The following is a 14,282-nucleotide window of genomic DNA, read 5'->3' as shown; positions in this document are numbered from 1 at the left end:
GGTTTTGATAGAATGAGAATAAAAATTAAGTTTTGGACGAAAATACCCTTAGTATATTTGTTCAATTTTTTTCATTTCACTCTTTCTCCTTGTCTTCTCTCATCATACTTTCTCTCTCCTCATTCTAGCATCACATTTGTTCATTCTAGAATACCCTTATTCTACAACATCCCACATTTCACTCATTTTTTTATCATATTTTCTCTCTCTTCAATCTCTCTTACCATACTCTCTCTCCATATTTTATCTCATCACACTTTCTCTCTCTTCATTTTCTCCCATTACACTCTCTCCTCATTCTCTCTCATCACGCATTCTCTACCATTTTTTCTCTGTATTCTCTCTCATCACACACTCTTTCTCTCATTATTTTCTCTCTTCATTCTCTTCTCATTTTTTAATCATACTTTCTCTCTTCTCAATTTCACTTAACATATTCTCTCTCCATATTTTCTCTCATTACACTTTCTCTCTCTTCATTCTCTTCTATCATACTCTCTCTCCTCATTTTCTCTCATTATATTTTCTCTCTCTTCATTTTTCCTATCACACTTTCTCTCTCATCACATTTTCTCATCATACTTTCTCTTCTCAATCTCTCATTTTCTCTCATCACACTTTCTCTCTCTTCATTTTTCTCCATCACTCTTTCTCTCTCAACACACTTTCTCTCTCATCATACTTTTTCTCTTCTCAATCTCTCCTATCACGCTCTATCTCCTTATTTTCTCTCATCACACTTTCTCTCTCTTTATTTTCTCCCATCACACTTTCTCTCTCATCATATGTTTCTCTCACTTTATCTTCCATCTAATTTTTTCTCTTATTTTCCTCTAAGGGTAAAAAAGGAAATTTAAGTTCATTCTGATTGAAAATATTCAACTAACCAAATATTATTTTTAGGAATGATATCCAAGCTCATATCCATTCTCATTCCACAATACTATGATACTCATTCTCATTCCGATTCCTAGGAGAGAACCAAACGTCACCTTAGATTTGCACCCCTCCCGACCCACATATGAGAAAAAGTCTCTCATGTATTTATTCACAATATAATGCTTGTGATACAATATAAACTAACAACTCTATTTTAAACTTCCAACGTGAGACTAAAGTACTCATATACAATGGAGTTCTCTCCATCCACCTTTTTATTTCCATTCATATTTCCAACTCCAAGTACATTGAAAAGGAGTAAATCATGAGAGTCATTCAACTAGCCGAATGACCTCTTCAGTGAGGGGCCTAGCACGAAGTAAACCTCGCAATTTGAAGACATTACATGTGTTATTTTCCTCTATTTTAACCCCCATTTTGTTGTGCATATATGGCTCTATCATAGTTTCTATATAAAGTCGAGTCCAATCACACAATATTAATATAATTAATTTTAATTAATATTTTATACCACAAACTTCTAAAACGATTGCGAAAGCCAATGTTGCACCTCGTGATGGATAGATATGATTGCTGGATACGATCATAAAATCTATATTTTTTTATTACAAACTATAATTAGTTATTAAGACAAATACCCACAAAAATTGAGTTAATAGAGAAATCAATGCACAAGTGGATGGTTTATTATTATAGTTTGAGTCTAAATATTTTGAATTTATGCAATTTAACAAAATTAAATGGATCGATTTTCTCATTTGAACAAAACTTTGGCTTACTCAACAAATAGGCTTATTAGCTATAGAAATGTGCCTTAGATCTGTGTTAGCTATGATATCGATATATAAATCATGTACGCGCTAATGTTTCGTACTCGAAATTAACTCGTTATCATTCTCCTACAATATGGATTAAAGGTTTCATCTTAACTAAATTCACCTTAGAATTGTTCGGTCACCGAGCAATTTAAGATGACAAATTACGACATCCTTAAGTACTCAACTAATTGTGTTGATAGTAGTTTAAATTAGCAATTTAAGGAGTTTACTAGTACTAGTTTCAATAAATAATGTTAGTTAGACTCAATTATTTATTATATCCTACTCCTCATTAATTATTAAGTATTATGTACAAAAGCCAAAGATATGATAAAAGAAGAATTCTATAAAGAAGAACTTTGCATGGATTGATCCAAACCCAACTCACCTCAGTGGTTTTCTTCCCTTTCTTCAACTCTCTCTCAAGCCAAAGGCCCCAAGAAGATGAGCTTCCTGAGCATGGTGGAGGCAAGGCTTCCGCCGGGGTTTCGGTTTCACCCTAGCGACGAGGAGCTTGTTTGCGACTACCTTGTCGACAAGGTATTCGGTGGCGGTCGGCTATGCTCCTTGATGATCGAAGTCGACCTCAACAAGTGCGAGCCATGGGATCTTCCGGGTAGCAACTATTCTAATTCTCTTGTACCAAATATCATGGATGATTTTTATCTAAAGAAAACTGAAGCTTTGAAGAAACTAATAATCCTACAAAAAGGGAAGAAAAAATGCCTATAATCCTACGAAAGTTTTCAGAGGTGACATTGAAGAATTAATTTAATTAATATAATATAATATAATTGGAGTATAAATTTATTAATAGATTGATGTTCTTGATCTGCCAAATCCATATGCACTATTTTTTTAGATAATAATATTAAATAAAAAAAGAAAAAGTCAATTCTCTTGTTGTTGATAAGGATTTTTTTTTAAAAAAAAAATCAACTGAAAGCATGATTTAGAACATGGTTTAATAGTCATTACATTAAAGTTTAATAAATTTCACATGTTGATTATATATATACACACGAAAATGCTCTGCTGGGGACTCACCATCGCACGACCCTACAGACCCTAGGTGCTTGGATTTAATCCAAGCGCTCGAAGTTGAATCCAGGCGTCTGGATTCAAGCAGATTATATTTTTTGTTTTTTTATAATATATTATATATATTTATGGTTCAAAATTTTAGAATTAAGGAATTAGATTATAATAGGTTTGAGTAAACAAAATTTTTCTTCTATGATTCACACTTCCCTTTGGTTTATAATGTTCAAAATTAATAATTTTAGAGGATCACGGGATATATTATATAAATTTAGGGTATAGAATTATATATATATATATATATATATATATATATATTTGAATTAGACATGTCACCATACGACATAGGCCACAACATAGACCTGTTTAGCACAAGACTCATAGGCCCATGGTTGACTCGAGTCTCTTGGACCATGTCTTAAGGGTCATAATAGAGTAAAGTTTATTTTTTTATACTTATTTTTAAAATTTTAAAATGTTATTAAAGTAGTTTTAGATATATTTTTTTAAACAAAAACATCTACAAATCTTTAATTATTATTATTATTTTTCATTTTCAAAATTACTTTTTAAGATTTTATGGTATTCAATTTCTTAGTTGAGGTTATGGATGTCCATACGACAAGCCTAGTGATGTTTGACCCCTACTAGGCATACGGTAGGACTAACTCGAGTTATAACTAGCACGACCGATTTAGCTTCAACACTTATTACGATAGGCAAGGACAGATCCAAGAATTAGAGATGATTGGGATTTGGGTGTGAAAGAGGTGGACTAAGCACCAAATATAATGAACAAAGAGAAAAAAGAAAGAAGGTACACATCAATTTTCCTTGGTGCTAACTAAGTTGTAAGCTATAAAATGTCTATATAAGTTTTTTTAACCGGACTAAGTCCAAAACAGCCCTATCTCATCAATTCTATTTGGTACCAAATTGTGAACTATAAAATACCTTTGTAAAATTTTTTAGACCGGACTAGAGCCCAGGACAGACCTATCTTAGATCGGTCTCTGACGATAGGTTTTGTGACAAAATATAAATAAGTCTAGCGAGAAACAAAAAAGGAAAATTAAGTCATTTTTTCTACTAAGAGAAACAATCCATCCTTTGTTGGATATAGAAATGGCATGTGTGGGCGGAAAGGAATGGTACTTCTTCAGCCTCCGCGATCGGAAGTATGCAACGGGGCAACGAGTTAACCGGGCAACTCAAACCGGGTATTGGAAGGCGACAGGGAAAGATCGACTAGTGAGCCATCAAGGGAGACTTGTCGGCATGAGAAAGACATTAGTATTCTATCGAGGAAGGGCGCCAAAAGGAAAGGAAACAGAATGGGTGATGCATGAATTCAGAATGGCCGGGTCTCTTAATCCCCAAAAACTGACCATCAAGGTAACTAACTTTTGAGGGCAACTGTGACTGCTGCTCTTATCGTAACTTCCAATTTTCAATTCAACAGGAAGATAGAGTGCTGTGCAGAGTATTCCACAAGAAGAGGGTCAGCTCCAAGCCAAGCATGGAAGCCGGCAATGACGACGACAACATAGCCATCTCATCTCTCCCTCCCCTCGTGGAGGTCTACAACATCACCGATGAACAAGCTCCGGTGGCATCGCAAGGACACCAGCAAGTGACCTGCTTCTCCAGCCTTAGCACTCCTTCAGCACCAATTTCTGATGTCGAGAGAAGCCTCCAACTCAGAATTAAGACTTCAGCCGAGGTCACGGGCATGCGCTCGGTGTTGAGCCACTTCAGCAAGAGGGAGAGCAGTCCAGAGGGAGAGGGAGGAGAGGGAGAGGTTCTCACAAGCGACTACATTACTCAGAACGGGTTGTTCCCGTTCATGTGGAATGCTTTTTGAGTTAGCTGTTGGTAGCTTCTTAAGCAAAAGGTAGATGATCTAATGAATTCCCAATGATTTGGTGAGGTTTAGATGTTTCCATGGCATTGTGAAACAAAATTGTGGTTTGGAGAGAAGTGTTTGTGTTTGGTAGATATGGTGTGGGATTCAAGTTAATTATCTAGACAAATATTTTAAGCTGTGTTCCGAATTTATCTGAAAGACAAACCAAGGGAAAAAAAGCCATCTACCTCCCGAATTAGTCAAGCAAAGCCCAAACATCTAAATTATGAAAATATGAACAATTAATGAAATTTAGTAAAAGTACAATGATAAAAAAATTCAAAATTCTCCTCTATATATTATATATATATATATATATATATATATATATATATATATATATCAGCAAAATAATTTGAAAAAAAAAACACACACACACAGCTGTAATGATAACCTCAACAGCCTCCAATAGATGACCTTCATCCTAGTAAATGACACAATAATGTGTGGAGGCACACACATTGAATGGATCAAGCTCAATTGCTTCAGTAAAGCAAGCAAATGGTAGCCTCAACTGATTTTGCATTTAGAGGCAGATCCCCTTGCCTATACGAGCTTCCAGATTGGTTTTATCATTCTCGCAGATGCCTTCATACGACAAATGAGCCATCCTCCGATAGTGCACAAACCTTTGGGGCAGCATTGGAAGAAATAAGCAAAATTTGACACTTGGGCAATCTTAGAATTGAGCCGTGACTCACTTCAAAAGAGGAAAATAAAGCAGGCAGGAGAGCTTATACCTGTTTTACCGTTCAGAAAAAAACAGGAATTGCTAGAAGTGAATATCATCCTAGACTCCGACAACTTGATGACAAAGTCGTAGCAGAGAAATTCAAAGATCAAACCATTACAAGTCCCAACTTTAATTACACTGAAGGAATCAAGTGTTGGCCGAAGACAAAGATCGATGGTATCAGTCAAAATGCAAGTCCACGGAGTGAGAGAAACGCGAGAAACCCAAATGACACGCCGACATAATCAACACGTATTTTGAGGTTAAGCGTTAACCTCTTTCAAACAAGCTTAGTTTTCCTAGAGCAATAGTACATGAAAACGAGAATACAGATTTCATGATCACTGGCACAACCCACATCCATCAGAATCATACCTTCTCTGGGCATTAGAACCCATACGGATCAATCAGAATCATGCCTTCTCTTCTCCTTGTTTCTGTTATGGTGCTCTCTCTTGTGGTCCGAATCACGCATTTGTTTCTTCTCATGGTGCTTCCTATGTTTTCTTTCCTCATCTCCTCTCTCTTCGCCTCTCCGTTTATCTCTACTCCTGTCGTGTCTCCTTTCACTTTTTTCTTCCCGGTGCCTTTTTTTGCTTTTGTCAACTGAAAGATCTTCATCACTTTGGCTAATTGGAGTTTGCTCATTCTTACTAGGAGCCATGTTCATTGTTTCTGGAAGAGTGCTCAGCTCAGGTTGATTACGAGGTGCCCTGCAGCACACAAACCTCAAGTTTTAGTGCAAACAAGCCTTGCGATTTAACAATCTCAAAATTATAGAACAATGAAATCATTAATATGCATAACCATAGTCAATCAAAAAGGCAGAAAAAAAGTATATGCATAATCATTCACTTAACAAGGCAGCAAAAAATATGTTATACAAGAATTGAATGAGCGATAAAGAGATCAAATTCATCGAGATAGTGAGCTTACTTATACACGCCAAGCCCTTGTATTACAATTGCTTCAGCATGCTGAGCACCCAGATCCTCAGCAGTAGATCCTCTCTTTACAAGCTCTGCATACTCATGCTTATCCAACCGATTGCCTTGAGGCCGACCAGCTCGCTTAGGAGCCAAGCCAAGCGCTTCTCGCATAGCCTGCTCTTCCTCTTCTTTGATCCTTCTGATTTCTTCTTTAACGGAATCCATCTCTGAGCTGGCAGATTTCTTGTCCCGAGCATACCAGGATAGATCTTTCCCTGAAGGCAAGGTAAAATAGAAGTATTTATATAATTTCCAAACAACCTACCATTTCTAGTTTGGCCGTAAAAGATTGCAACCAGAAAGAAAAGAAAAATCTAGAATGTTAAAAATCTAATAGTACACAAGTCAGAATTATCTGTTAAAAAATAACTTGAAAAAAATAAGACTACTAAAGGTTTATTTGTTTTGCAGAAAATATTTTTTCATATAATGTTCACTAGAGTTTTCCAGCATTTGGCACAGCACAAAATGTTAATGAACTAAAATTTTGTTTTAAGCCTAAAATATAAGAATATACCAATTGAACCAATATTTAGGTGCATATGATGATGAATGTTCATAAAAACTAAAATTCAGCTAAAATGATTCAATTGCTAAGAAGCAAGGCAATCATGGAAAAGAATTCAATTCTCCGTGTGACAGAACCTAGATGCATAACTAGTTTAAATGATAGCAATGACACAAGTTCTACCCGAGTGCAGAAGATGCATAGAAAGTAAAGATTCATGAAATTGAAGGTGGATATAGTAGAAGAATTCCTGCTACAAGATATACACACTAGCATAGATGATAAACCAAGAAAATAATGCTTTCATGACAACATATGGCAGGAGTAGAAAAGAAATATGGTGAAAAGTGTGATTTACTGCCGTAATTAATGGATATGAATCATCGAAGGTTCATGTAGGATGGATATGATTCACCCAGCAATTTCATATCAAATGTGCCGAATATTATCAATAAGCATAAAATAGATTGCACTGACTATACACAGTTAAAGCATAAAATTAAAGACTAGGAACAGTACCTTTCTGCCATCGGCCAACAGGAGCTTTAACGCTGTGACCAAGATAATTCTCTCGATGCTTATCAACCTTCACATCATCCCAATTGAATTCTTAAAAAAACAACAAGAAGATACTGTGAGTCCCAACAACTTTTGAGATGTGAAATAAAATATTCAAGATATAATAATACCTCCTAGGACAAACCATTAAAGCCGATAATATTAAAAACAATCTGATATTTTGCAATTTGACGGAACAAATGACCAAATAAACTGCACTGCGTCGTGCTATCCCCAAATAACGCATTTGTTCAGTAAGATTAACATTAAATTGATTTAAACATAACAGACGTTCAAGATAAGAGGAAATACAGAGTGACATCCACGTCTATCTACAGGTTTAACTTCCCAAGGATATTTATACTTGACAGGTAAAGCTGCCAGGATTCTGAAACACATAATTTTAAGTGGGCAACACAAGAAATGCTCCCCATGCCTAAGCTATGCAAAGATTTCTTGGTGAGAATTTTTAAACATCCATTGAATTTAGAATTTGTCATTATACAGTCAATAACTCATACATTTCTTGCGTTTAAAACACTGTGGCTGCATGGTAAGAAAGCATAATTATTGTTATGTCTCAGCATGATAAACGCATGAAATTGATTGTTGCCGAATATGACCACAAAAATCTATTTGTCGCCATAGACTTAGCATACGATGTGCTAAATCTGATAGAAACAATCCCATAACAACTTACTGCATGATACTAGGTGTTCTAGCCTCACGCCTAAAGGTTTTAGACCAGATTATTGCTACCTTACTCACAAGAAACAAACCTTAGTCCTCAAACACGTCACGGATCCTTGCAGTAAAAACCACCAGATTAAAGAAATAAACTTTTCATAATAAAAAATTAGGTTTTCATAAGCGAATTACCATTATGAAGATCGACGCCAGACTCAATTATAAACTGTGATGTTGGTTATGAACTCAAATAAATAAATAAAATCCACACATCTAAAGTAAGCAAACGATCAGAAAAGCGGGGTCTACATAGATCACTCTATACCCTACGATCCGCGTAAAACTTAAAGAAGATTTCTGACACAAGGATCTAAACCGACACAGAGAAATAGAACCATAAAACGGGAAGGACAAAAGAGAAGAAGCTTACGATCTCGACCGCCTCGAACACCTCCTCTAGAAGGATGATACATCGCTTCCTCCTCCGCTTAGATCCGATCCCAAATGTGATTTCAGCGGCTGCGAAAGGGGACGAAGTTGCGACGAAAGTGCGATAACAATACGGGGATTGGGTATCCGTATATATGGCCAGCGCCTAACGGGTCGGCTCCGCGAACATGAACCATACCCGAAAACCGAAGAGCGGAACAAACGATTCTCGTGCGAACCGGTTCAGCCGTTCAGGGTTCAAATCGCTTGTGATTAATTAAACCACGAAAAATCCGAACCGATTTCAAATTAACTCGAACCCAGAATTCACATAAGAGTAGGAAAAAGGGGAAGATGTTTACTATTGCTACAAAATTGATTATATCAAACCACAGACGGAATCCTCTCATCTCATCTATCTTGGTCTATCCCTGAACAAGAGTAGTGATTTGAGGAATTCAATGATCCTCACCTGTTTGACAGGTGAAAATCATTAAATCTTTCCAATCAGTGCAGTGTACCAGAGTCTAGTCTGCTAAAAGCGGACAAGAGAACCCCGCTCATCAAACCATAAAGATTAAAAAAACATAGAGCAACGCCGTAGCATGAACATTAAATCGCACACCCATTGGTAGCATGAACATTAAATCCACATAAGAGTAGCAAAAGTTTACATTTGAGTAAGGCAACCCATTCAACCCTAAAATTTGTAGAACAAACATTTGGAAGTGCTTTGCAATTTATAAAAGTTAATTTTAGAAGTGGCTATTAAAATACCACTGAACACAGCACCACAGGAGAGTAAGTTCTAATCGGTTGCCCATTTCTTAATTACCCTTTCCTTTGCAGATAGTTGGGTCTGATGCATTTCATTTGTGTTTCGATTCGGTATAGGCATGGAGTTTGATCCGAGAGTGAAGTTTCTATTTGGCAAGCCAGATGACAAGGCAGCAAGCCAGTTTCGAACACCTCGCAGCACGAATAGTAAGGAGTTGAAGATGACTGCAAATATTATGTTGCCTTTTGCCACCAGGAGATACTGTGGAGACAAAAAATGTAAGTGTTAGCATATGGAGGGTGGAAAGTAAATGAACAAAATGAAAGATACTTGGGGTACTTACCAAGGAAACAATGCCAACAATGGTCAGAATAGCTTGTTGTGTCTCATACCAGAAATTTTCGTCGGCAAACCAACCAAACCATCCTCCACCGCCACTGAACCAGCCTCCACGACCTGATGCGCCTCCGCCAGACATTTCCTGCTTCTTCTCAACCTCTTTGCTCCATTTTTCGAATGTCGTCTTCTTTTCCCCGAGAGCATTTTCCAGTGCCTTTCTAGCTTGCTCCTGCATCCCCAAAAAGGACACAAACTGTGTGAAACTGCAGCAAGGCACAACAAACTGCCAGAAATATTTATGACGGCCAACAAAGAAGAGTCTTCAATGCCAATGCTAATTTTGATATTTGTCATAAGCTAAACCACAAGTACAATGTTGGTATCAACGAAAAAGAGAGTTTTTGAGAATTTCAACAATCTATCATAGTGTTTAATCACTATACTGTTGATATTCTCCTTTTCCACATCAGAACAATTAATTTCTCATCCAAAATAGAACACATTGTCTCTGATGTCTAATCCAAGACAGTAAACAATGATCAGATGTAGTCACTCCACCAAAATTCCTACAATATGATTCCCAACTATATGTTTAACAATTTTCTTTTTTATTTACTGCTAAAGAACTAAAAGTGTATTCACCGCAAATAATCTGAAAAAATAAAAAATACGTACTACTGGACATGAAAGAATCAAGAAGAATCGGATACAATTAGATAAAAAAAAAAGGGTCAGCCCGGTGCACGAAGCTCCCGCCATGCGGAGTCTCGGAAAGAATCCATTGTACTCAGCTTTATCCTGCTTTTTGCAAGAGGTTGTTTCCAGTGTTAGGGTTGAAATATGCTAGGGGGGTGAATAGCTCTTCGCACGCTCGTTGATGTGCTTCTTCGATGATGCGCAACGGAATAGATAACAAAAAACACACTCACAACGCTAACACTAGGATTTACTTGGTATCCACCTCAAGAAGAGATGACTAATTTAAGGATCCGACCCTCACTCACTCATCCACTATGAAAACATTTCTTTACAGTAACTACCAAAGGCAGAGAAGCTTGTACAAGCCCACACACAAAGATATACAAGAAGAACAAAATACAAGCTAATACAATATCAAATCTTACAAGATTTACACGGTAGAAACCCTAACTTGCTTTTCTTCTTGCTTGAATACACCTCTTGACTTGCTTGGAAATACAGCAACACTCCACTCTAAGCCTCCAAGATCTGGTGTGTGTCGGTGAGCTCAGTGGAGAACAGATCCTGAAGATCGGAGGAGAAACACTCGAAGCCATGTCGAAGAAATCGCTCGCAACAGCTTTAAACCTGCGCAACGGTCGGATCCCAATCGATTGAATGACTCTCAATCGATTAGGGAGGCTTTGAATCGATCGGTCGATCGATTCAGAGCGCCTCTGTGCTCTTTGGAAATGGCTGAATCGATCGACCAATCGATTTATCCTTTTTCGCGTCTGCGCGCGAGAAATCCAATCCCCAATCGATCGACCGATTGATTGGAGATGCCCAATCGATTGGTTAATCGATTGGGAGAGGTTCTGTGCTCACAACATTTTCTCCCAATCGATCGCCCGATTGATTGGGCCAAACCTTCTTCGCGGCACACATCCAATCGATCAACTGATCCATTGGACTACGGTTCAATCGATCGATTGATCAATTGACCCACCTTTGACTTGCCTAAATTAAGTCCAAGGTTCCCAAACCCAACATCCGATCAACCGTGATCTGTTGGAACCTCATGCCTAGCATCAGATCAACCTCAACCTACGAGGACTCCTTCACCAAGTGTCCGGTCAATCCCTTTAACCCACTTGGACTTTTCGTCTCGTGCCAAGTGTTCGATCCTCCCTTTGACCCACTTGAACTTACACCAGATGTCCGATCACCCTTGACCCATCTGAATTTCCTCGTGCCAAGTATCCGATTAATCCTTTGACCTAATTGGACTTTCCAACACTAAATGTCCGATCAACCTTGACTCACCTGAATTTTCACGTGTCTGACTTCACTTATCAGGACTTTCCATCTCCCTAGCTTCACTCACTAGGGTTTCCCTTCTGCCTGGTTTCACTCACCAGGACTTTCCATCTGCCTAGCTTCACTCACTAGGGCTTCCCATCTGCCTGGCTTCACTCACCATGACTTTCACCTAGCTTCACTCACTAGGGTTTTCACATCTGCCTGGCTTCACCAGGACTTTTCAGTCAAGTATCCGATCAGCCTTGACCTACTCAACTCTTCTTCACACCAAACTGGTCAAAGCCTGACCAGAGGGGAATTGCACTAGCAATCTCCCCAATCGGACGATTGCACTTGCAATTTTCACATATTATCAAACATCGAAATTCAAATATCAAGACTCAGACTTGAGCCAACTCAAGCCTAGTCAACCTGGTCAACCTGGACCCAAGGGATATTGCACCAACATCCAAGAGCCTCTTGCAAAAAGAAGGGTAAGGGTAAGGCTGCGTATAATGGATCCTTCCTCAGGACCCCGCATGGCGGGAGCTTCGTGCACCGGACTGCCCTTTTCTTTTATCTAATTGTATCTGATTCTTCTTGATTCTTTCATGTCCAGTAGTAACTATTTTTTTGTTTCTTCAGATTATTTGTGGTGAATACACTTTTAGTTCTTTAGCAGTCAATAAAAAAAAAGGGAAAATTGTTAAACATATAATTGGGAATCATATTGTAGGAATTTTGGTGGAGTGAGAAACTAAAATCTACCTAGATAACACTCAAGGACAAAATTGTCAATAAATGAAACAGACTGCAAGGAATGCCACTTTCCGAATCAAAAACATATCTAGTTTCATGAATAAATTGCATCCACAATACTAGGTTCTAAATTTTATAAAAATACAAGGATTATTTTTCTTCTTTTTTTACTTCTATGAATTATAATAAAGAGAAAGCTACAACACTGAACAACAAACACGCAATTATATGGAGCAAACAGCAAAGTCCCATAACTAGTAGCAACACATTCTCCTCATAAAATTTGTACCTATCTCGCATCATTGTTCACCTACCTCATCCCTCTAATTCATCGCTCTCAAGTGTGGTTCCATCTGTTTTTCATGGCACCTGTAGCAACATTGATCACAAATTCATATTTTGGCTCTCTATAAGCTATATCTGTATAAGAAGGTGCTTAATCCACTCATGGCATAATGTCGATAGTGGGAAAACCTTTATTTCTCTAAGAAGAGGAGCTATGGGTGGCCCCAAACACATAACTGCCCTCTCATATTATTAAGCATCCAGTGATAAAAATCATCGTACTAATTGCAACACCTACACTTGCTTTAACGTCTGTAAAACACTCTTGATACTTGATATGCTTCCTTTTCCCTCAGAAAAAAGGAACTTTTAAGAGAGATTAAGAGGAACCTGCTTCCGGTTGTCCGAGAAGAGGCAGTAGTGACGACCCTGACATCTCAATTGCCTCTGAAGCAACGCCCAACGATGGTTAGGGCTTCCGCATATCGCATCGACTGCGCCGTAAAGAGGAGGAAGAAACGACGACGACGGCTGCAGCGGAGGCAAACGCTTCGCAGAAGAGCAACCGGCGGCGGAATTGTTCAGCGGTGACGCGATGCGGAGCACCTGCGACATCGCCGCGACGCCGCCTCTCAAGATCCACGGGATAAAGCGTGGAAGAACCCTCGGAATCTAACCACATTTGTGCTAACATACTATATTTTTATTAACTCTTGTTTTTTTAACTATTATAGTGATTTTCCTCTTTTACCCCTTCAGAAATAACATATTATAAATTTAATTTATCAAAATATCCCTCAAATTAAAAAGAAGCATTTAAAATTGAGTATTTACTAATGAACTGTGAACACAATTCATGATTCTTTAATTTTTTTTTTAATGTTTAATAATTTTTTAGAGTTAAATTTTTTAAAAAAATAAAATTATATTAGTAATGTCATTTTATCGAGGTAAGATTCTTTGGTCCAGAAAATTTTGGAACAAAAGAGGTCCTGTCTATTCATTAATTGGATGAACTAGATTTTATCTATTTAACAAATTGAATTCAGTTCATCCAATCAATAAATAAATAGGGGATCAAGGATGATCGAAAGATCTGGACCAAAGATCCCTGTCCCATTTTATCACCAGAAAATTATCAAATTAAAGGTTCGTCAGTTTATCAAATTTAAAATAACTTAATTCAAATTTAAAGTCCAACTAGGACTTGTATGGAATTCTAACTTAATTCAAATTGTGTTTCGTCCAAAAAGGTGTTAACGCTTTGGATTGTGAATTCAAGTGGCTTACCTAACGTGTCTGGTTGACCAACTAACTACACTGCAACCCGATTGCATGCTTCTGTTTAGTTGGAAATCTCTTTTCGTGGTCAACGTGTTTACCCATTCCTTTCTTTGTCCTCATTCAATGCATTTGTTCAGTCTCAGCAGCAACCTGAAAGAAAGCAGTGATATTTCTTATTCTTTCCAACTGGATGAAGTCCGGAACTTAGGCATGAGGGAGGAAAACTATGTGTTTATGTTCACGCCGATCCTAAATTTTTAAAATTTTAAAGAGGTTGAATATATGTGA

The 14,282-nt window shown here is 37.6% G+C and overlaps 3 protein-coding genes across 3 annotated transcripts; 1 reads left to right on the top strand and 2 right to left on the bottom strand.

Moving 5' to 3' along the window:
• The first annotated feature begins 2,069 nt into the window (after window positions 1-2,069).
• LOC122051254 (NAC domain-containing protein 21/22-like) lies at window positions 2,070-4,638 on the top strand. Its single transcript, XM_042612270.1, has 3 exons — window positions 2,070-2,334; window positions 3,883-4,154; window positions 4,222-4,638. The coding sequence occupies exons 1-3, from the start codon at window positions 2,163-2,165 to the stop codon at window positions 4,621-4,623; spliced, it is 846 nt and encodes a 281-aa protein (XP_042468204.1). The 5' UTR covers window positions 2,070-2,162; the 3' UTR covers window positions 4,624-4,638.
• An 832-nt stretch (window positions 4,639-5,470) lies between these two features.
• On the bottom strand, window positions 5,471-8,720 carry LOC122051253 (multiple myeloma tumor-associated protein 2 homolog). The gene is made up of 4 exons (XM_042612268.1): window positions 8,571-8,720; window positions 7,415-7,504; window positions 6,335-6,602; window positions 5,471-6,111 (listed from the first exon to the last, which is right to left on the bottom strand). Exons 1-4 carry the CDS (start codon window positions 8,611-8,613, stop codon window positions 5,802-5,804), a joined length of 711 nt encoding a protein of 236 aa, XP_042468202.1. The 5' UTR covers window positions 8,614-8,720; the 3' UTR covers window positions 5,471-5,801.
• A 455-nt stretch (window positions 8,721-9,175) lies between these two features.
• On the bottom strand, window positions 9,176-13,384 carry LOC122051252. Its single transcript, XM_042612267.1, has 3 exons — window positions 13,101-13,384; window positions 9,691-9,915; window positions 9,176-9,608 (listed from the first exon to the last, which is right to left on the bottom strand). The coding sequence occupies exons 1-3, from the start codon at window positions 13,323-13,325 to the stop codon at window positions 9,378-9,380; spliced, it is 681 nt and encodes a 226-aa protein (XP_042468201.1). The 5' UTR covers window positions 13,326-13,384; the 3' UTR covers window positions 9,176-9,377.
• Window positions 13,385-14,282: the final 898 nt, after the last annotated feature.

The sequence above is a fragment of the Zingiber officinale genome, chromosome 3A, assembly GCF_018446385.1.
Source record: "Zingiber officinale cultivar Zhangliang chromosome 3A, Zo_v1.1, whole genome shotgun sequence".
NCBI classification, from domain to species: Eukaryota; Viridiplantae; Streptophyta; class Magnoliopsida; order Zingiberales; family Zingiberaceae; genus Zingiber; species Zingiber officinale.
This window is presented reverse-complemented; position numbering and strand designations above follow the sequence as displayed.

Bases quoted from the DNA above. Each gene is read 5' to 3' on its own strand.
- LOC122051253 (XM_042612268.1), bottom strand. From the start codon at position 8,613: ATGTATCATCCTTCTAGAGGAGGTGTTCGAGGCGGTCGAGATC. The intron at 6,603-7,414 runs GTACTGTTCCTA...CCTTGCCTTCAG, and splicing joins TGTTGGCCGATGGCAGAAAG to GGAAAGATCTATCCTGGTAT. The intron at 6,112-6,334 runs GTAAGCTCACTA...TGTGTGCTGCAG, and splicing joins CAAGGGCTTGGCGTGTATAA to GGCACCTCGTAATCAACCTG.
- LOC122051254 (XM_042612270.1), top strand. From the start codon at position 2,163: ATGAGCTTCCTGAGCATGGTGGAGGCAAGGCTTCCGCCGGGGTTTCGG. The intron at 2,335-3,882 runs GTAGCAACTATT...TGTTGGATATAG, and splicing joins CGAGCCATGGGATCTTCCGG to AAATGGCATGTGTGGGCGGA. The intron at 4,155-4,221 runs GTAACTAACTTT...TCAATTCAACAG, and splicing joins CCCAAAAACTGACCATCAAG to GAAGATAGAGTGCTGTGCAG.
- LOC122051252 (XM_042612267.1), bottom strand. From the start codon at position 13,325: ATGTCGCAGGTGCTCCGCATCGCGTCACCGCTGAACAATTCCGCCGCC. The intron at 9,916-13,100 runs GTTCCTCTTAAT...TTGGGGATGCAG, and splicing joins TCTCGGACAACCGGAAGCAG to GAGCAAGCTAGAAAGGCACT. The intron at 9,609-9,690 runs GTAAGTACCCCA...TTGTCTCCACAG, and splicing joins TTGTTGGCATTGTTTCCTTG to TATCTCCTGGTGGCAAAAGG.